We start from the raw sequence: 23,815 nt of genomic DNA, 5'->3' as shown, positions 1-23,815 counted from the left end.
AAGTAGGAAGTGACATTCCTCTCTCACTATAGATGGAGCCAGTTCCGTGACCTCGTGGAGCAGAAGAAGGACTCGTTGAACTCAGCGCTAGGTGTGCAGAACTACCACCTGGACTGCAACGAGACCAAGTCCTGGATCAAGGAGAAGACCAAGGTGATCGAGTCCACCCAGGAGCTGGGCAACGACCTGACGGGGGTCATGGCGCTGCAGCGTAAGCTGACGGGCATGGAGCGAGATCTGGCCGCGATCGAGGACAAGCTCGCCGACCTGAGGTCCGAAGCCCGCCGTCTGGCCGAGGAGCACCCGGACCAGGCCGAGGCCATCACAGGCCGTCTGGCCGAGATAAGCGGCGTCTGGGAAGACATGAAGACCACTCTGAGGAACCGGGAGGAGTCCCTGGGTGAAGCTAGCAAGCTGCAGAAGTTCCTGAAGGAGCTGGACGACTTCCGGTCCTGGCTGTCCCGCACCCAGACGGCCATCGCCTCCGAGGACGCGCCCGACACGCCGGCCGAGGCCGAAAAGCTGCTGGCCCAGCACGAGGGCATCAAGAACGAGATCCGCAATTACGAGGAGGACTACCGGAAGATGCGGGACACGGGGGAGCTGGTGACGCGGGGACAGACGGACGCTCAGTACATGTTCCTCCGGCAGAGGCTGCAGGCGCTGGACACCGGCTGGAACGAGATGCAGAAGATGTGGGAGAACCGTCAGAACCTCTTGTCCCAGTCCCACGCCTACCAGCTGTTCCTCCGAGACGGCAAGCAGGCGGAGGCCTTCCTCAACAACCAGGTTCCCACTACCGTATACCACTACTATGATACTACTACTACCATATACTACTATGATACTACTACTACTACTACCATACTACCAGCTGTTCCTCCGAGACGGCAAGCAGGCTGAGGCCTTCCTCAACAACCAGGTTCCCACTACCGTATACCACTACTATGATACTACTACTACCATATACTACTATGATACTACTACTACTACTACCATACTACCAGCTGTTCCTCCGAGACGGCAAGCAGGCTGAGGCCTTCCTCAACAACCAGGTTCCCACTACCGTATACCACTACTATGATACTACTACTACTACCATATACTACTATGATACTACTACTACTACTACCATACTACCAGCTGTTCCTCCGAGACGGCAAGCAGGCGGAGGCCTTCCTCAACAACCAGGTTCCCACTACCGTATAACACTACTATGATACTACTACTACCATATACTCCTATGATACTACTACTACCATATACTACTATGACACTACTACGATACTACTACTACTACGATACTATTACTACTACGATACTACTACTATGATACTACTTCTGCTACGATACTACTACCACCATACTACTATCAATCTACTACTATGATACTACTATCATACTACTGCTACCCTAGACTACTATGTTTCTACTACAACCATTCTACTATCATACTACTACTGCAATACTACTACAATATTTCTACTACTACTATGATACCACTACTACCATACTACTACTTCTATAATACTACTACTACTATCATACTACTTCTACAATACTACTACTATGATACTACTGCTACCCTATACTACTATGATACTACTACAACAATACTACTACTATAGTACTACTGCTACCCTATACTACTATGATACTACTACTACGATACTACTATGATACTACTACTACCCTATACTACTATGATACTACTACTGCCATACTACTACTATGATACTACTACTATGATACTAGTATACTACGATACTGTCATACTGTTATTACCATCTCATATATCAAGTTGTTGAGCTAGAAAACTAGTAGTAGTAATATTATATAAAGTAGTAGATGTTACATCAGGTTGTGATTGGCTCCTGGTTGTAGGAGTACACGCTGGCCCACACGGAGATGGCGTCCACGCTGGAGGCCGCTGACGCCGCCATCAGGAAGCAGGAGGACTTCATGACCACCATGGACGCCAATGAGGACAAGATCAACGGCGTTCTGGAGGCCGGCCGGCGCCTCGCCAGCGACGGGAACGTCAATGCCCAACGCATCCAGGAGAGGGCGTCGTCCATCGACGACAGGTCAGTCCGGCCTCTACCGCCGAGTCCGCTGAAGTGGGTACTACTGAGTACACTTCATGTTTTAATGTACTCTGCCATGTTTGATGTGATTCAGACACAAGAGGAACCGTGAAGCTGCAGTGGATCTGCTGATGAGACTGAAGGACAACAGGGACCTGCAGAAGTTCCTCCAGGACTGTCAGGAGGTCGGTGCAGGCGGTGCAGGCGGTGCAGGCGGTGCAGGCGGTGCAGGCGGTGCAGGAGAGGACGTTGAACCAAACTGAACGTTGAATGAAACCTTGATCAGCTTTTCTCTCTGTAGCTGTCTCTGTGGATCAGCGAGAAGATGCTCAGTGCTCAGGATCTGAGCTACGACGAAGCTCGGAACCTTCACAGCAAGTGGCTGAAACATCAGGCGTTCATGGCTGAACTACAGTCCAACAAGGAGTGGCTGGACAAGATAGAGAAGGTGGAGGGGGTGGAGTTTGGTGTGGAGGGAGGAGCCTAAATGTTCAGAATATTCATATTATATCAATATGTGGCCCCGCCCGACTGTCCAGTGTATGACCATCTGTCAATCTGCCGGCGATCTTCAGGACGGGCGGCTCCTGGTGTCGGAGAAGCCGGAGACGGAGGAGGTGGTGAAGGAGAAGCTCTCCACCTTGCGCAGCATGTGGGCGGAGCTGGAGTCCACCACCCAGACCAAGGCCCAGTGTCTGTTTGACGCCAACAAGGCGGAGTTGTTCACACAGAGCTGCGCCGACCTGGACAAGTGGCTGCTGGGCCTGGAGGGCCAGATCCAGTCCGATGACTACGGCAAGGACCTGACCTCCGTCAACATCCTGCTGAAGAAGCAGCAGGTACTGCAGTAGTACTTTTTCCACTACCCCTGTGAGTACCAGTATGCGTGGGTGGTGTACCCGTATGACGCGGGCTGTCCTGCTGCAGATGCTGGAGTCGCAGGTGGATGTGCGGCAGCGGGAGGTGATGGAGCTGCAGAGCCAGGTGACAGCGCTGGGCCAGGAGGGGAAGGACGTGGACGAGGTGGAGGGGCAGAGGCGGCAGGTGGAGACTAAGTTCCAGGAGCTTCTGGACCCGCTGAGGAAGAGGAAGGACTTCCTGGTGGCGTCGCGAGAGGTCCACCAGTTCAACCGAGACATGGAGGACGAGATTGTATGACAACTCACTTCAGGAGCGTACCTGCAGGTGTATCTACACCCACTGGGTGGTGTCTAAACTCTGTGTGTGTGTGTGTGTGTGTGTGTGTGTGTGTGTGTGTGTGTGTGTGTGTGTGTGTGTGTGTGTGTGTGTGTGTGTGTGTAGTTGTGGATCGAGGAGCGCTTGCCCATCGCTACGTCTACAGACCACGGACACAACCTACAGACGGTCCAACTGCTCATCAAGAAGAACCAGGTGGGTTCTTCTGCCTCAAACCACAGAAGAGTGAAAACAAACATGTAGTCATGACATCATACCTCCATGTGAACATGTGACCTCATCATTCACACAACACCTGTTTTATGTGTTTCACTGAGGTTTCCGTTCAGCATTTCAGAGCTGGCCAACAGGAGCAGATAGACCGGAGCTTATGAGAGTGTCATGAGTCACAAGAACTGATTTCAGATCCTGTGACTGATGTGACACTCACCTGAACCTCCGTGGGCCCCCGGGTCTCCCCCATGTGTCCTCCTCCTCCAGACGCTGCAGAGGGAGATCCAGGGCCACCGGCCGCGGATCGACGACATCCTGGAGCGCAGCGCCACCTTGCTGCAGGAGGACTGTCCCAGCGACGCCGCCATCTGGCTGCGGCTGCAGGAGGTGCAGCGCCTGTGGCGCCTCCTGCAGGAGGAGGTGGAGCAACGCCACGGCCGCCTGCAGCGGGCGCAGCTAGCGCAACAGTACTACTTTGACGCGGCCGAGGCCGAGGCCTGGATGAGCGAGCAGGAGCTGTACATGATGTCTGAGGAGAAGGCCAAGGTGAGACAGGTAGAGAAACAGACAGGTAGAGAGAGAGACAGACAGGAGACCTCCTTGATGTCTGAGCAGAAGGAGTGTGTGTGTGTGTGTGTGTGTGTGTGTGTGTGTGTGTGTGTGTGTGTGTGTGTGTGTGTGTGTGTGTGTGTGTGTGTGTGTGTGTGTGTGTGTGTGTGTGTGTGTGTAGGACGAGCAGTCATCCGTCTCCATGGTAACCAAGCAGCAGATCTTGGATCAGTCAGTGGAGGATTACACTGAGACTGTGCAGCAGCTGAGCAGGACCAGCAGGAGGCTGGTGGGGGAGGGGCACCCTGAGAGGTAACACACACACTGACACACACACACTGACACACACTGACTGACACACACTGACTGACACACACTGACACACAACCTGACACACAACCTGACACACACTGACACACAACCTGACACACACACTGACACACACTGACTGACACACACTGACTGACACACACTGACTGACACACACTGACTGACACACACTGACACACAACCTGACACACAACCTGACACACACTGACACACAACCTGACACACACTGACTGACACACACTGACTGACACACACTGACTGACACACACTGACTGACACACACTGACACACAACCTGACACACAACCTGACACACAACCTGACACACACTGACACACAACCTGACACACAACCTGACACACACTGACACACAACCTGACACACAACCTGACACACACTGACACACAACCTGACACACAACCTGACACACACTGACACACAACCTGACACACAACCTGACACACACTGACACACAACCTGACACACAACCTGACACACACTGACACACAACCTGACACACAACCTGACACACAACCTGACACACACTGACACACAACCTGACACACAACCTGACACACACTGACACACAACCTGACACACAACCTGACACACAACCTGACACACAACCTGACACACACACTGACACACACTGACTGACACACACTGACTGACACACACTGACTGACACACACTGACACACAACCTGACACACAACCTGACACACACTGACACACAACCTGACACACAACCTGACACACACTGACACACAACCTGACACACAACCTGACACACAACCTGACACACACACTGACACACACTGATACACACACACTTACACACACTCTGACACACTGATACACACAAACACTTACACACACACACACTGACACACACTGACACACACTGATACACACACACTTACACACACACAATGACACACTGACTGATACTCACACACTGACACACACTGATACACACACACTGATACACACACACTGATACACACACACTTACACACACTCTGACACACACACACTGACACACTGACTGACACACACTGATACACACACACTGATACACACACACTGATACACACACACTTACACACACTCTGACACACACACACTGACACACACTGATACACACACACTAATACACACTGATACACACACTGATACACACACACTTACACACACTCTGAGACACACACTGACACACACACACACACTGATACACACACACTGACACACTGACTGACACACACACACTGACACAAACTGATACACAGACACACTGATACACACACACTTACACACACACACTGACACACTGACTGACACACGCTGATACACACACTAATACACACTGATACACACACTGATACACACACTGACACACGCTGATACACACACTAATACACACTGATACACACACTGACACACACTCAATGACACACACTTATCTATCAGTTTAATATGAACGTTCAGTGTGTGTGTGCATGTGTGTGTGTGTGTGTGTGTGTGCAGCGAGCGCATCGGCATGCGTCAGTCCCAGGTGGACAAGCTGTACGCGGGTCTCAAGGACCTGGCGGAGGAGCGGCGTGGGAAGCTGGACGAGCGGCTGCGCCTCTTCCAGCTGAACCGGGAGGTGGACGACCTGGAGCAGTGGATCGCAGAGCGGGAGGTGGTGGCCGGTTCCCACGAGCTGGGCCAGGACTACGAGCACGTCACCGTAGGTGCACCGGCCTGCAGGGGCAGCTCTGCAGTGTAGTAGAGCAAACACCACCCAGCTGAGGGTGGAGATGTAAACAGTACCTCCATCCAGGGTCCCCCGTGTGACCTCTGACCCTTCTCACCCGCCACAGATGCTGCAGGAGCGCTTCAGGGAGTTTGCCCGTGACACGGGGAACATCGGGCAGGAGCGCGTGGACGTGGTGAACCGACAGGCGGACCAGCTGATCAACGCGGGTCACGGCGACGCGGCAACAGTCGCCGAGTGGAAGGACGGTCTGAACGAGGCCTGGGCCGACCTGCTGGAGCTTATCGACACCAGGACGCAGATCCTCGCCGCCTCGTTCGAACTCCATCAGTTCTACCATGACGCCCAAGAGATCCTGGCCCGCATCCTGGACAAACACAAGAAGCTGCCTGAAGAAGTGGGACGCGACCAGAACACCGTGGAGACGCTGCAGAGGAAGCACACCACGTTTGAACACGACATCCAGGCGCTGGGAACACAGGTTAGCTCTGCTGCCTGCGAGTCAGTACGACAGCTGGACGTTCCGGAGGTGTTCTGTACTGAGCGTTGACCTTTGACCTGCGCAGGTTCGCCAGCTGCAGGAGGACGCCGTGCGCCTGCAGTCCGCGTACGCCGGCGACAAGGCAGACGACATCCAGCGGCGGGAGGGGGAGGTGCTTGAGGCCTGGAGGAGCCTATCAGAGGCCTGCGAGGGCCGTAGGCTCCGCCTCCTGGACACCGGCGACAAGTTCCGTTTCTTCAGTCTGGTCAGGGACCTCATGCTGTGGATGGACGATGTCATCAGGCTCATCGAGGCCCAGGAGAATCCCAGGTACTGGTCTGGACTAGACCAGCAAGGCAAGGAGACGTCTAGGTGCTAGGAGACAGTGTACAGTAGGAGCTAGGAGACAGTGTAGGAGCCTCTACTAGTTCTTTGCACTGTAGTAACAGTAGTTGTATGTGTGTAGGGATGTGTCCTCGGTGGAGCTGCTGATGAACAACCATCAGGGCATCAAAGCTGAGATTGACGCACGAAACGACAGCTTCACTTCCTGCATCGAGCTCGGGAAGGCGCTGTTGGCGCGGAAGCACTACGCTTCAGAGGAGGTAGGGGGCGCTGTTGGGATAGAAACACCACACCTCACAGGAGGTAGGGGGCGCTGTTGGGATATAAGCACTACACCTCACAGGAGGTACGGGGCGCTGTTGGGATATAAGCACTACACCTCACAGGAGGTAGGGGGCGCTGTTGGGATATAAGCACTACACCTCACGGGAGGTAGGGGGCGCTGTTGGGATATAAGCACTACACCTCACAGGAGGTAGGGGGCGCTGTTGGGATATAAGCACTACACCTCACAGGAGGTAGGGGGCGCTGTTGGGATATAAGCACTACACCTCACAGGAGGTAGGGGGCGCTGTTGGGATATAAGCACTACACCTCACAGGAGGTAGGGGGCGCTGTTGGGATATAAGCACTACACCTCACAGGAGGTAGGGGGCGCTGTTGGGATATAAGCACTACACCTCACAGGAGGTAGGGGGCGCTGTTGGGATATAAGCACTACACCTCACAGGAGGTAGGGGGCGCTGTCTGACCAGCTCCATTCTCTTCCCAGGTCAAGGACAAGCTGCTGCAACTGACCGACAAGAGGAAAGAGATGATTGACAAGTGGGAGGACCGATGGGAGTGGCTAAGACTGAGTAAGCCCCGCCCACTTCTTGTCACGTCTGCTTCTCTGATTCAGACTGCGACTCATCCCTCAGATTATTTAATGTGGGATAATAACATGAAAATATTGTAAATAATATTAAAATAATATTAATATATTGTAATTATAATACATGGTTATAACCCGAATGTCTCCCTGGAACCAACAGCAACTTTACATTCATATTGGAGACATAATAAAATCACAATTAAATACAAATCTTCTCAGTTTCAAACTAAAGGTCCTGGATCTGAACCTCGGGTCCAGAAGACCAGGTGGTCTTGGTCTGGTCCAGAAGACCAGGTGGTCTTGGTCTGGTCCAGAAGACCAAGTGAGAGCTGACCTCTGTGTGTGGTTCCAGTCCTGGAGGTGCACCAGTTCTCCCGGGATGCGGGCGTGGCGGAGGCCTGGCTGCTGGTCCAGGAGCCCTACCTGTCCAGTCGGGAGATGGGACAGAGCGTGGACGAGGTGGAGAAGCTGATCAAGAGACACGAGGCCTTTGAGAAGTCGGCCGCCACCTGGGAGGAGCGCTTCTCCGCCCTAGAGAGGCTGACCACGGTGAGTGGCTGACCACTGTGGGGGCCCACCAAGGGGCGCTTAGGGAGGGTGTTAGGAGCAAATGGGCGGAGTCAGAAGCGGGCGTGTCCTCAGGGCGTGATGTTTGCTTGTGTTCCAGATGGAGCTGCTGGAGGTGCGGCGGCAACAGGAAGAGGAGGAGCGCAACAGGAGGCCTCCTTCTCCAGAGCCCCCTGCTGTCCAGGAGGAGGCGCTGCAGCAAGAGTATGAATAGAAAATACATCAACACTGCACAACATACACACATACATACACACATACATACACACATACAAACATACATACACACATACATACATCCATACACACATACATACACACATACTGTACAAACATACATACATACATACATACATACATACATACACACACATACATACATACATACATACATACATACATACATACATACACACACATACATACATACATACATACACACACATACATACACACATACACACATACACACAGACATACATACATACATACGTACATACATACACACACATACACACATTCACACATACACACATACATACATACATACAGTGGGGCAAAAAAGTATTTAGTCAGCCACCAATTGTGCAAGTTCTCCCACTTAAAAACACGAGAGAGGCCTGTTATTTTCATCATAGGTTCACCTCAACTATGAGAGACAAAATGAGGAAAAAAAATCCAGAAAATCACATTGTCTGATTTTTAAAGAATTTATTTGCAAATTATGGTGGAAAATAAGTATATGGTCAATAACAAAAGTTCATCTCAATACTTTGTTATATACCCTTTGTTTGCAATGACAGAGGTCAAACGTTTTCTGTAAGTCTTCACAAGGTTTTCACACACTGTTGCTGGTAGTTTGGTCCATTCCTCCATGCAGATCTCCTCTAGAGCAGTGATGTTTTGGGGCTGTCGCTGGGCAACACAGACTTTCAACTCCCTCCAAAGATTTTCTATGGGGTTGAGATCTGGAGACTGGCTAGGCCACTCCAGGACCATGAAATGCTTCTTACGAAGCCACTCCTTTGTTGCCCGGGCGGTGTGTTTGGGATCATTGTCATGCTGAAAGACCCAGCCACGTTTCATCTTCAATGCCCTTGCTGATGGAAGGAGCTTTTCACTCAAAATCTCACGATACATGGCCCCATTCATTCTTTCCTTTACACGGATCAGTCGTCCTGGTCCCTTTGCAGAAAAACAGCCCCAAAGCATGATGTTTCCACCCCCATGCTTCACAGTAGGTATGGTGTTCTTTGGATGCAACTCAGCTTTCTTTCTCCTCCAAACACGACAAGTTGAGTTTTTACCAAAAAGTTCTATTTTGGTTTCATCTGACCATATGACATTCTCCCAATCCTCTTCTGGATCATCCAAATGCTCTCTAGCAAACTTCAGACGGGCCTGGACATGTACTGGCTTAAGCAGGGGGACACGTCTGGCACTGCAGGATTTGAGTCCCTGGCGGCGTAGTGTGTTACTGATGGTAGCCTTTGTTACTTTGGTCTCAGCTCTCTGCAGGTCATTCACTAGGTCCCCCCGTGTGGTTCTGGGATGTTTGCTCACTGTTCTTGTGATAATTTTGACCCCATGGGGTGAGATCTTGCATGGAGCCCCAGATCGAGGGAGATTATCAGTGGTCTTGTATGTCTTCCATTTTCTAATAATTGCTCCCACAGTTGATTTCTTCACAACAAGCTGCTTACCTACTGCAGATTCAGTCTTCCCAGCCTGGTGCAGGTCTACAATTTTGTTTCTGGTGTCCTTTGACAGCTCTTTGGTCTTGGCCATAGTGGAGTTTGGAGTGTGACTGTTTGAGGTTGTGGACAGGTGTCTTTTATACTGATAACGAGTTCAAACAGGTGCCATTAATACAGGTAAAGAGTGGAGGACAGAGGAGCCTCTTAAAGAAAAAGTTACAGGTCTGTGAAAGCCAGAAATCTTGCTTGTTTGTAGGTGACCAAAAACTTATTTTACCGAGGAATTTAGCAATTAATTCATTAAAAATCCTACAATGTGATTTCCTGGATTCTTTCCCCCCATTCTGTCTCTCATAGTCGAAGTGAACCTATGATGAAAAAAACAGGCCTCTCTCATCTTTTTAAGTGGGAGAACTTGCACAATTGGTGGTTGACTAAATACCTTTTTGCCCCACTGTACATACACAATGTGGCAGTTTCTCCAACCACCTTTCAGGGACCTCCGTCACAGAGACACAGAAGACGGGGTGTTGTAAACACCAGCTTATTGTAGAGAGTGGGTCAGGTGGAACAAGCCAGGAGCAGATGGAACACGTCATGACAAGGCTCCTCTCCTGAGTGAGGGTGGGGACAGAGGTTTTACCTGCTGCTCCGCCCAACCAATGAGCGACAGGCATGCAGCCACCCTAATCCCAATCACCTAGATCCAGGTCGGGTGTGGCTGCTCAAACCACACCACCCACACACCACACACGCTAAAATACACACTACAACACAAACTATAACACACACTAAAATACACACAATACACACTAAAATACACACTAAAACACAAACTATAACACAAACTAAAATACACACTATAACACACACACTAAAGTACACACTATAACACACCACACCCACCATTTTAAATATGGAGGATGATGATGACTAACTTGAATACTCCCTCTTCCTCCCTCCCTCCAGAGAAGGGGGGATGGTGATTCAGAACGGTCTCCCTTCGGACCAGGACTCTCCTCAGGTGGGCGGAGTCATCATATCATGATTCTACTTCATAAAATCATATTGATATGAATGTCAATAATAATTCAGTCTCATGTGTAAAACGACGCCTCGTTCTGATCAGAATGAGAGTTGAGTTGATCCAGGTGTCTCTCTCCGTCAGGACGGGGTGGATGGGGTAATGGTGAACGGAGTGGGAGGGAGGGGCTCTGAGGATCCAAGCCCCGCCCACACTCCCTCCACAGGAAGGAGGACTAAAGGCAGCCAATCATCCACGCTGCCGCCCAGGAACCAGGACTCCACCAATCAGATGGAAGGATTCCTGCACCGCAAGCACGAGTGGGAGGGGCCTAACAAGAAGGCCTCCAACAGGTACTAGGAGCTAGGAGGCAGTCTAGGAGCTAGGAGGCAGCCTAGGAGCTTGGAAGCAGTCTAGGAGCTATGAGGCACTTTAGGAGCTAGGAGGCGGTCTAGGAGCTAGGAGGCAGTCTAGGAGTCTATGAGGCAGTCCAGGAGCTAGGAGGCAGTCTAGGAGCTAGGGGGCAGTCTATGAGCTAGGAGGCAGTCTGAGAGCTAGGGGGCAGTCTAGGAGCTAGGAGGCAGTCTAGGAGCTTGGAAGCGGTCTAGGAGCTAGGAGGCAGTTTAGGAGCTAGGAGGCAGTCTAGGAGACTCGCAGGCAGTCTAGGAGACGAGCGGGCAGTCTAGGAGCCAGGAGACTTTGAGGAACTAGGAGACAGTCTAGAAGACTATCAGGCAGTCTAGGAGCTAGGAGGCAGTCTAGGAGCTAGGAGGTAGTACTTGCTGTAGTACTGAGTGTCCTGTGTGTGGGCAGGTCGTGGCACCACGTGTGGTGTGTGGTCAGCGGTCAGCAGGTGGCCTTCTACAAGGACAGCAAGGCGGCGGCGCAGGGCGTGCTCTACCACGGCCAGGTGCCCCTCCAGCTGGGCGTGGCCGCCTGCGAGGTGGCTGCAGAATACAAGAAGAAGAAGCACGTCTTCAAGCTGCGGTAACCACGGCAACTTCCAACTGCTGAATGAAATCATGACATTATTATTAATAACTACAATAATAGTACTGTAGTAATAAAAGGTGAATGGTAACTTGTTTTTATTTATGATTATTATGATTCTAACTATATATTTTAGGATTCATGTGTAATATTCCTTCCTCATCAACAACGTAAGACGGATGATGTAATTTAATAACAAAAGTATTTATGCAATAACATTTCACAAGTTCAAAGTACAAGAAAATAGAGTTAGAGTGTCATTGCAGCACTGAGATGTTAAGATGGTATGTGAAATATGTAAATGGTAATATGGTAAATGTTAAAATATGAAAATGTTGAAATTTTAAAATGTAAAAATATTAAAATATTAAAATGTAAAAAAATAAATAAAATGTTAAAATATTAAAATGTTGAAATTTTAAAATGTTAAAATGTTAAACTATTAAAATGTAAAAATGTAAAAAAAAAAAAAAAAGTTAAAATATGAAAATGGTAATTTTCAAATTTTTAAATATTAAAATGGTAAAATATTAACATTTGAAAATATTAAACTGTTTCAATGTTTTTTTCTGTTTCAGACTCACTGATGGGAACGAGTACCTGTTCCAAGGCAAGGATGAGGTGAGTGGTTTACCTCTAACTCTACTCTACTCTGCTCTAACTCTTACTCGACTCTACAGTACTCTGCTCTACAGTACCCTACTCTACTCTACCGCTCCTCTACCCTACTGTACTTTGCCCTACTCTAATCTACACTACTCTCCTCTACTCTACTCTGATCTACTCTACTCTGCCCTACTGTACTCTGCTCTAATGAACTCTATTCTGCTCTACTCTGCTCAGCTCTAATCTGCTCTACTCTATTCAAACTCGACTCCGCTCTACTCTACTTGACCTCTCTATTCTACTCTATTCTGCTCTACTCTACTCTATTTTAACTGTACTCTATTTTAATTTGACTCTGCTCTGCTCTACTCAACTCTACTTCTAGTCTAACTCTACTCTCCTGTACTCTACTCTACTGTACTCTACTCTGGTCTAATGTACTCTTCTCGACTCTACTCTCCCCTATTCTGCTCTACTTTTAGTCTAACTCTACTCTACTGTACTCTATTCTGCTCTACTCTACTCTATTCAAACTCAACTCTGCTCTGCTCAGCTCTACTTCTAGTGAACTCTACTGTACTGTACTATACTCTTCTCGACTCTGCTCTCCATCTAGTCCAACTCTACTCTACTGTACTCTATTCTGTTCTACTCCTCTCAACTCTACTCTGCCCTACTCTACTCTACTGCATTCTGCGCTGTTCTAATGTACTCTACTCTATTCTGCTCTGCTCTACTCTATTCTAACTCAACTCTGCTCTACTGTACTTTTAGTCAAACTCTAGTGTACTCTGCTCTAATGTACTCGACTCTACTGTGTTCTACTCTACTGTACTCTGCTCTAATGTACTCGACTCTACTGTCCTCTACTCTACTGTACTCTGCTCAAATGTACTCCATTCAACTCTGTTCTAACCTATTCTTACTCAGTTCTTAACTCTGCTCTACTCTACTATACTCTACTGTACCCTACCCGACCCTACTCTACCTTAACCTCTAACTCTACTCTACTCTATTCTAACTCTACTCTACTATATTCTACTGTGCTCTGCTCTAAAGTACTCTACTTTACTCTACTCTACACACTACCCTTACCCCTAACTCTACTTTACTCTACTCCACTGGACTCTAACTCTACTGTACTGTACTCTACTGCACTCTGCTCTAATGTAATATACTCTACTATACTCTTCTGTACTCTACTTCTACTCTGCTCTGCTCTACTCTACTATACTTTACATTAACTCGACTCTACTGAGCTGTACTCTATTCCAACTCTGCTGTACTCTACCCTTACCTCATACTCTACTCTATTTCTACTCTACTCTTACCTCTAACTCAACTTGACCTCTACTCTACTCTACTCTACCCTTTCCTCCTACTCTACTCTACTCTTACCTCTAACTCTACTGTACTATACCCTTACCTCTAACTCAACCTCTACTCTACTGTACCCTTACCTCTTACTCTATTCTACTCTAACTCTTCTCTACTCTTACCTCTAACTCTACTCTATTCTACTCTAACTTTACTCTTCTCTACTCTACCCTTACCTCTCACTCTACTAACTCCAACTCTACTCTTCTCTACTCTACCCTTTCCTCTCACTCTACTCTAACTCTACTCTTCTCTGCTCTACCTTTACCTCAAACTCTACCCTACTCTACTCTACTGTACTATACCCTTACCTCTAACTCAACCTCTACTCTACTGTACCCTTACCTCTTACTCTACTCTACTCTACCCTACCCTACTCTACTCTACCCTTACCTCTAACTCTACTCTAACTCTACTCTACTCTACTCTACCCTTACCTCTAACTCTACTCTACTCCAACTCTACTCTTCTCTACTCTACCCTTACCTCTCACTCTACTCTAACTCTACTCTTCTCTGCTCTACCTTTACCTCAAACTCTACCCTACTCTACTCTACCCTTACCTCTAACTCTACTCTACCCTTACCGTAACTCTACTCTACTCTAACTCTACTCTTCGCTACTCTACCCTTACCTCTAACTCTACTCTACTCTACCCTTACCTCTAACTCTACTCTAACTCTACTCTTCTCTACTCTACCCTTACCCCTCACTCTACTCTACTCTAACTCTGCTCTTCTCTACTCTACCCTTACCTCTAACTCTTCTCTTCTCTACTCTACCCTTACCGTAACTCTACTCTACTCTAACTCTACTCTTCGCTACTCTACCCTTACTACTAACTCTACTCTACCCTTACCTCTAACTCTACTCCACTCTAACTCTACTCTTCTCTACTCTACCCTTACCTCTAACTCTTCTCTTCTCTACTCTACCCTTACCTCTAACTCTACTCTAACTCTACTCTTCTCTACTATAACTCTACTCTTCTCTACTCTACCCTTACCTCTAACTCTACTCGAACTCTACTCTTCTCTACTCTACCCTTACCTCTAACTCTACCCTACTCTACTATACCCTTACCTCTAACTCTACTCTACTCTAACTTTACTCTTCTCTACTCTACCCGTACCTCTAACTCTACTCTACCCTTACCGTAACTCTACTCTACTCTAACTCTACTCTTCGCTACTCTACCCTTACTACTAACTCTACTCTACCCTTACCTCTAACTCTACTCTACTCTAACTCTACTCTTCTCTACTCTACCCTTACCTCTAACTCTACTCTAACTCTTCTCTTCGCTACTCTACCCTTACCTCTAACTCTACTCGAACTCTACTCTTCTCTACTCTACCCTTCCCTCTAACTCTACTCTTCTCTACTATAACTCTACTCTTCTCTACTCTACCCTTACCTCTAACTCTACTCTAACTCTACTCTTCTCTACTCTCCCCTTACCTCTAACTCTACTCTTCTCTCCTCTACTCATACCTCTAACTCTGCTCTACTCTACCCTTACCTCTAACTCTACTCTTCTCTACTCTACCCTTACCTCTAACTCTACTCTAACTCTACTCTTCTCTACTCTACCCTTACCTCTAACTCTACTCTACCCTTACCTCTAACTCTACTCTTCTCTACTCTACCCTCTAACTCTGCTCTACTCTACCCTTACCTCTAACTCTACTCTACTCTAACTTTTCTCTTATCTGCTCTACCCTTACCTCTAACTCTACTCTACTCTACTCTACTCTAACTCTACTCTACTCTGCTCTACCCTTACCTCTAACTCTACTCTACCCTTACCGTAACTCGACTCTACTCTAACTCTACTCTTCGCTACTCTACACTAACCTCTAACTCTACTCGACTCTACCCTTACCTCTTACTCTACTCTTCTCTGCTCTACCCTAACCTCTAACTCTACTCTACTCTAAATCTACTCTACTCTAACTCTACTCTAACTCTACTCTACTCTACCCTTACCTCTAACTCTACTCTACTCTACTCTAACTCTACTCTTCTCTACTCTACCCTTACCTCTAACTCTACCCTACTCTACTATACCCTTACCTCTAACTCTACTCTAACTTTACTCTTCTCTACTCTACCCTTACCTCTAACTCTACTCTACCCTTACCGTAACTCTACTCTACTCTAACTCTACTCTTCGCTACTCTACCCTTACTACTAACTCTACTCTACCCTTACCTCTAACTTTACTCTACTCTAACTCTACTCTTCTCTACTCTACCCTTACCTCTAACTCTACTCTAACTCTTCTCTTCTCTACTCTACCCTTACCTCTAACTCTACTCGAACTCTACTCTTCTGTACTCTATCCTTACCTCTAACTCTACTCTAACTCTACTCTTCTCTACTATAACTCTACTCTTCTCTACTCTACCCTTACCTCTAACTCTACTCGAACTCTACTCTTCTCTACTCTACCCTTACCTCTAACTCTACTCAAACTCTACTCTTCTCTACTATAACTCTACTCTTCTCTACTCTACCCTTACCCCTCACTCTACTCTACTCTAACTCTACTCTTCTCTACTCTACCCTTACCTCTAACTCTACTCTACTCTACTCTTCTCTACTCTGCCCTTACCCCTCACTTTACTCTAACTCTACTCTTCTCTACTCTACCCTTACCTCTAACTCTACCCTACTCTACTCTACCCTTACCTCTAACTCTACTCTACTCTAACTTTGCTCTTATCTGCTCTACCCTTACCTCTAACTCTACTCTACTCTACTCTAACTCTACTCTACTCTACTCTACCCTTACCTCTAACTCTACTCTACCCTTACCGTAACTCGACTCTACTCTTCGCTACTCTACACTAACCTCTAACTCTACTCGACTCTACCCTTACCTCTTACTCTACTCTTCTCTACTCTACCCTAACCTCTAACTCTACTCTACTCTAACTCTACTCTACTCTAACTCTACTCTAACTCTAATCTACTCTACCCTTACCTCTAACTCTACTCTACTCTACTCTAACTCTTTTCTACTCTACCCGTACCTCTAACTCTACCCTACTCTACTATACCCTTACCTCTAACTCTACTCTACTCTAACTTTACTCTTCTCTACTCTACCCGTACCTCTAACTCTACTCTACCCTTACCGTAACTCTACTCTACTCTCACTCTACTCTTCTCTACTCTACCCTTACCTCTAATTCTACTCGAACTCTACTCTTCTCTACTCTACCCTTACCTCTAACTCTACTCTAACTCTACTCTTCTCTACTCTCCCCTTACCTCTAACTCTACTCTTCTCTCCTCTACTCATACCTCTAACTCTGCTCTACTCTACCCTTACCTCTAACTCTACTCTTCTCTACTCTACCCTTACCTCTAACTCTACTCTAACACTTCTCTTCTCTACTCTACCCTTACCTCTAACTCTACTCTACCCTTACCTCTAACTCTACTCTTCTCTACTCTACTCTTACCTCTAACTCTGCTCTACTCTACCCTTACCTCTAACTCTACTCTACTCTAACTTTTCTCTTATCTGCTCTACCCTTACCTCTAACTCTACTCTACTCTACTCTACTCTAACTCTACTCTACTCTGCTCTACCCTTACCTCTAACTCTACTCTACCCTTACCGTAACTCGACTCTACTCTAACTCTACTCTTCGCTACTCTACACTAACCTCTAACTCTACTCGACTCTACCCTTACCTCTTACTCTACTCTTCTCTGCTCTACCCTAACCTCTAACTCTACTCTACTCTAAATCTACTCTACTCTAACTCTACTCTAACTCTACTCTACTCTACCCTTACCTCTAACTCTACTCTACTCTACTCTAACTCTACTCTTCTCTACTCTACCCTTACCTCTAACTCTACCCTACTCTACTATACCCTTACCTCTAACTCTACTCTACTCTAACTTTACTCTTCTCTACTCTACCCTTACCTCTAACTCTACTCTACCCTTACCGTAACTCTACTCTACTCTAACTCTACTCTTCGCTACTCTACCCTTACTACTAACTCTACTCTACCCTTACCTCTAACTTTACTCTACTCTAACTCTACTCTTCTCTACTCTACCCTTACCTCTAACTCTACTCTAACTCTTCTCTTCTCTACTCTACCCTTACCTCTAACTCTACTCGAACTCTACTCTTCTGTACTCTACCCTTACCTCTAACTCTACTCTAACTCTACTCTTCTCTACTATAACTCTACTCTTCTCTACTCTACCCTTACCTCTAACTCTACTCGAACTCTACTCTTCTCTACTCTACCCTTACCTCTAACTCTACTCAAACTCTACTCTTCTCTACTATAACTCTACTCTTCTCTACTCTACCCTTACCCCTCACTCTACTCTACTCTAACTCTACTCTTCTCTACTCTACCCTTACCTCTAACTCTACTCTACTCTACTCTTCTCTACTCTGCCCTTACCCCTCACTTTACTCTAACTCTACTCTTCTCTACTCTACCCTTACCTCTAACTCTACCCTACTCTACTCTACCCTTACCTCTAACTCTACTCTACTCTAACTTTGCTCTTATCTGCTCTACCCTTACCTCTAACTCTACTCTACTCTACTCTAACTCTACTCTACTCTACTCTACCCTTACCTCTAACTCTACTCTACCCTTACCGTAACTCGACTCTACTCTAACTCTACTCTTCGCTACTCTACACTAACCTCTAACTCTACTCGACTCTACCCTTACCTCTTACTCTACTCTTCTCTACTCTACCCTAACCTCTAACTCTACTCTACTCTAACTCTACTCTACTCTAACTCTACTCTAACTCTAATCTACTCTACCCTTACCTCTAACTCTACTCTACTCTACTCTAACTCTACTCTTTTCTACTCTACCCTTACCTCTAACTCTACCCTACTCTACTATACCCTTACCTCTAACTCTACTCTACTCTAACTTTACTCTTCTCTACTCTACCCGTACCTCTAACTCTACTCTCCCCTTACCGTAACTCTACTCTACTCTCACTCTACTCTTCTCTACTCTACCCTTACCTCTAATTCTACTCGAACTCTACTCTTCTCTACTCTACCCTTACCTCTAACTCTGCTCTAACTCTACTCTTCTCTACTCTCCCCTTACCTCTAACTCTACTCTTCTCTCCTCTACTCATACCTCTAACTCTGCTCTACTCTACCCTTACCTCTAACTCTACTCTTCTCTACTCTACCCTTACCTCTAACTCTACTCTAACACTTCTCTTCTCTACTCTACCCTTACCTCTAACTCTACTCTACCCTTACCTCTAACTCTACTCTTCTCTACTCTACTCTTACCTCTAACTCTGCTCTACTCTACCCTTACCTCTAACTCTAGTCTACTCTGTCAGTTGAACCCCGTTTTAAGCTCAGTCTTCCTGCAGGAGGAGATGAGCTCCTGGATCCAGTCGCTCCTGAACGCCGGCTCCCTGGTCTCCTCGTCCGGGCCGAGCACGCCGCCGACGGGCCGCGCCCAGACGCTGCCAGCGGCCACGCCCATCAACGAGTCCAGCCCCGGGAAGAAGGAGCGTGAGAAGGAGAAGGAGAAGCGCTTCAGCCTCTTCAGCAAGAAGAAGCAGTAGAGCGCCCGCCGCCTGTGGAGAACAACCTGCTTTGGTTTTGGTTTATTTTTTTATTCATTCTTGCCTTTGAGTTGATCAGCCTAAAAGAGGCTTTTTTAATGTTTCCTCCATTTTGAGAGGGTGTCGTAGAGACAACCTGCCACCAGAAACTGGACCAGTCCTGTGTTTCTTTTTACTAATTGGTCCAAACGGGATCAGTGAGCGGAACAACCAATCAGGACAGAGGCTGGAAACTGGAACTTCCTCTGAAGCCTCCTGAGCTGCATGAAAGAGGAGGAGACTTGAAGGATGGTTCTTATTTCAAACCCTCTGTGCGTGAAGAGGACGTTTTATTTTTGATGTAACGTTTTATTTTTTATATTTTGTTTGAATATACGTTTCAAATGATTCTAATGCAGATTATAAAATCAATGTATTATAAACACTTCAAGGCATCGATGTTAAATGGTATCAATATGAAAGTACAACATTTATTGCAAAAGCCCTGATGCTCTGGAAGGAGCTCTCCTGCCTGCAGCCCCAGCACCGTCATGGAAACTATGATTTCAGCTCCTTTCTGTCCGTCGCTCTGTCATGCTCAACGTGTCTTACCGCACCGTCAAACTAACATCTCAGAAAGGAGAAAGCGTCTGTGTCAGATATACTGCACTGCCTCTCTGTCACGCTCTCTCTCTATATATATACATATCTCTATCTCCCGGTTAAATACGTGCCATGTCATTAAATGCTTTTAAAGTTTACATTCTACCTGTCGTCCTGTCTTCTGATATCAGAGTACAACAGGAAGTTCAGTCAATGGGTTTGAGCTTACAAAGCAGAGCTAAGGGGAGAACGGTGAAGACCCCTGGAGCCTCCTGAAGGACCACCTGGGGGTCCCCGGACCCTGCGCTGAGAACCCCTGCTCGAGCTGACAGACAAAGCACCTTAAAGACACCAGATGGACGCGCCATAAGCTCCAGATTAGAGACACGTCACCCTGCGATGATGTAACCACTAGTGACCAGTGAATAGAACCCTCAACCCTGATACTGCCTTCCTCTAGGGAATGGAACCCTCAACCCCTGATAGGGCCTTGCTCTAGGGCAGGGGTGCCCACACTTTTTCGGCTGGCGAGGTACTTTTAAAAAGACCAGGTCAAAATGATCTATCTGCATTAAAAAATGCTAAACATATGTATTTATATATATACTGAGTATACTTTATATATACAATATATGTTGGCGTACCTTGCATTACTGCATGAACCTTTAGGGCACAATACAATTAAATACATTTGTGGTCACTACCTCAATCTGATGACTTGCACTGAATGGAGTCGTCAGGGTTACATCGCCAGGACAGTAGCTGCTGGTAGCCAACCTCAAGCAGCTTCCAGAGGATCATCAGTCATGTCATCATCGGTCATGTGATCATCAGTTATGCGATCATCAGTCATGCGATCATCAGTCATGTGATCATGCGTCATGGTGGAACGCTACTTGGACTTCATAATCTTCATATGGGAACAGGCTGACTGGTATAAATAAGTAGAGCTGAATGATGCAGTCAAGGAGGCAGCACATGTCCTCATGTCTGGTACTTTTCCTCTGTGGGTAAGATCCAAAAGTGTCCATGAGCCCTGGACCTGAGCTGAAGGTCAGCATGTAATGTCAACATCTCATCGTCCACCGCAGAGCAGTTCAGGTGGAGCAGTGTTGGAGTGAATCAACTTCAACATCTTCCCTAAATGGGAGGCACATCGATGCAGCGATGGTCTTGAAAGCGTTTTCAATCTGCTCTGTGTAGCACTGTCACACGCCTTCCCTGGGTCTCCAGCTCTGATGCCAGGTTTTCAAAGTTCCCCAAATTATTGCGCTACTAAACTATATAGAATATGTTATTGTATATATGATATATCATATAGAATATGTTATTGTATATATGATATATCATATAGAATATGTTATTGTATATATGATATATCATATAGAATATGTTATTGTATATATGATATAGCATATAGAATATGGTAGGTCATATAGAATATGGTATGATGGTGGGTCGTCTCCACATGGTGGTGTTTGATGGTGGGTCGTCTCCACATGGTGGAGTAGGAGGGACGTGAGGCGTGGCAGGGAGGGGGTCAGGTGGAACAAGCCAGGAGCAGATGGAACACGTCATGACAGGGCTCCTCTCCTCAGTGAGTGTGGGGACGGAGGTTTTACCTGCTGCTTGTTAGACCAACCAGCAAGCAGTAGGTGTGGCTGCTCAAACAACCCCATATATATATATATATATATATATACACACACACACACACTACTCACAAAAAGTTAGAGATATTTGGCTTGGTGAAAACTATAAGTGAAATTTATGGAAAATGTAAAAAGTTGACGCTACAGTGATATGTTATGATGAAAGTAGGGCATTTAAGAAGAAGATACAATGGTGATTTCCTCATCTCAAACTATTTATTGAAACAAAAGCCAACAACAGTGGTGGGTTTACCACAACAACAAATGTCAACGTCTCAATAACTTGTCATGTGGCCTTGAGCATCAATTACAGCTTGACAAGGACGTCTCATGCTGTTCACAAGTCGACTTCTTGTCTGCTGAGGCCTGGCCCCCCACTCTTCCTGAAGGGGGCCCTCAGGTCATTGAGGTTGTGGGGCACAGAGTTAGGAGCCTCTACACGGCCACTCAGCTCATCCCATAGGTTTTCTATGGGATTCAGGTCTGGAGAAAGTGCAGGCCACTCCATTTGAGGTGCCCCAGTCTCCAGCAGCCGTTCCCTAATGATGCCTCCTCCATGAGCTGGAGCGTTGTCGTCCATGAAGATGAAATGAGGCCTGTGTTGTTCATGCAGGGGCACAATGACTGGATGAATGATGTCATTCAGGTAGTATGGGCTTGTCACTGTACCATTCACAAAGTGTAGGGCAGTTCTGTATTGACCAGACACACCTGCCCACACTGTAACACCACCACCACCACAGGCTTGTCTGGTGACAACAGTGGCTGATGTGTAGCGCTCTCCTTGACGTCTCCATCATTTCTGCTTGAATCCACTTTTATCAGAGAACAGCACTGAGGCCCCTGGTCCCTCATCCAGCGTCAATGCTCCCTGGCCCCTGCAAGACCATGATGCCTGTGCCTGGTGGTGTGGTCAGGTGCCCTTGCAGGTGGTCTAGCACGTAGACCACGCTGATGTCAACGGTTTTGAATGGTCTGACGTGACACTTTGGTGCCTCTCACCTCCCTTAAATGTGCCTGGAGTTGAGTGGCATCATCATGCGGTTGCGCAGGGCACTGTTCACAATGAAGCGCTCATCAGTGTGGGATGTGGCCAAAGCACGTCCACTTCTATGCCTTTCTGTGACTCTTCCAGTCTCTGTATCTCTGTTGCAACCTGCTGATGACACTCTGTGACACTCTAAGCTCAGTGGCCACTTCCCTCTGACAACATCCTGTTTGCAGCCTCACCAGGCGAGGTGCTGTTGATCAGTTGTTGGTGTGGTCTTGGTCTCATGATGTCAACATCTGAACAGCATGATGAAGAGGACTGTTTAAATATCAATTCTAATTGAACCAGGAAATGTATTGGTGGATTCATGGATCAAACACCTGTTGTGAATTTTTCCGTTCAGTTCCTTGTTAGAGAACAGCAAGTTGTGCAAAAAGTACTGAAACATTGAACAGTTGGACATGTGCATTCAAAAGTTTAGAGAAGGTCAAATGAAGTTCACCTGTCAAGGTTATAGTGCATTTTAGCTTCATCCTGAAACTTCACCCGAAAGCCCAATATCCCAAACTTTTTGTGAGTAGTGTATATAGTTATATATATATAGTATATAGTATAGTATATAGTATATAGTATTCCTGCAGTACTCCTGTAGTATGTCTGTAGTATTCCTGTAGTACCTGGAGTATTACCTGGAACTGGTACTCCACCTCCTGTCAGACTAAATACTTCTAGTATATTAGTATACAGTATTTACCAGTATTCCTGTGGTACCTGGAGTATTACCTGGAACTGGTACTCCACCTCCTGTCGGAGTGAGTACTTCTAGTATAGTAGTATATTTATAAGTATTCCTGTAGTACCTGGAGTATTACCTGGAACTGGTACTCCACCTCCT

The 23,815-nt window shown here is 47.0% G+C and overlaps 1 protein-coding gene across 2 annotated transcripts in view; it reads left to right on the top strand.

Moving 5' to 3' along the window:
- Window positions 1-20,442, top strand: part of LOC307229101 (spectrin beta chain, non-erythrocytic 1-like) — a 47,298-nt gene extending 26,856 nt beyond the window's left edge. Inside the window, exons 16-36 of one of the 2 annotated variants that reach the window (XM_079998986.1) lie at window positions 33-153; window positions 1,885-2,087; window positions 2,182-2,272; window positions 2,389-2,535; window positions 2,663-2,926; window positions 3,015-3,239; window positions 3,390-3,479; window positions 3,765-4,043; window positions 4,228-4,358; window positions 5,902-6,106; window positions 6,240-6,614; window positions 6,700-6,944; window positions 7,081-7,219; window positions 7,732-7,816; window positions 8,186-8,382; window positions 8,501-8,604; window positions 11,067-11,121; window positions 11,266-11,474; window positions 11,935-12,108; window positions 12,690-12,732; window positions 19,498-20,442. In XM_079998986.1, the coding sequence (XP_079855112.1) occupies window positions 33-153; window positions 1,885-2,087; window positions 2,182-2,272; window positions 2,389-2,535; window positions 2,663-2,926; window positions 3,015-3,239; window positions 3,390-3,479; window positions 3,765-4,043; window positions 4,228-4,358; window positions 5,902-6,106; window positions 6,240-6,614; window positions 6,700-6,944; window positions 7,081-7,219; window positions 7,732-7,816; window positions 8,186-8,382; window positions 8,501-8,604; window positions 11,067-11,121; window positions 11,266-11,474; window positions 11,935-12,108; window positions 12,690-12,732; window positions 19,498-19,695 (3,580 nt within the window). In that variant the 3' untranslated portion in view covers window positions 19,696-20,442. Of the gene's footprint in view, window positions 1-32; window positions 790-1,884; window positions 2,088-2,181; window positions 2,273-2,388; window positions 2,536-2,662; window positions 2,927-3,014; window positions 3,240-3,389; window positions 3,480-3,764; window positions 4,044-4,227; window positions 4,359-5,901; window positions 6,107-6,239; window positions 6,615-6,699; window positions 6,945-7,080; window positions 7,220-7,731; window positions 7,817-8,185; window positions 8,383-8,500; window positions 8,605-11,066; window positions 11,122-11,265; window positions 11,475-11,934; window positions 12,109-12,689; window positions 12,733-19,497 lie in introns of both variants that reach the window. The other variant, XM_079998985.1, reaches the window with a different exon arrangement.
- The last annotated feature ends 3,373 nt before the right edge of the window (window positions 20,443-23,815 follow it).

This window comes from Zeus faber, assembly GCF_960531495.2.
Source record: "Zeus faber genome assembly, chromosome: 4".
In the NCBI taxonomy this organism is placed as follows: Eukaryota; Metazoa; Chordata; class Actinopteri; order Zeiformes; family Zeidae; genus Zeus; species Zeus faber.
The sequence above is the reverse complement of the archived record's forward strand: the minus strand, read 5'-3'. Positions and strand labels throughout refer to the sequence as shown.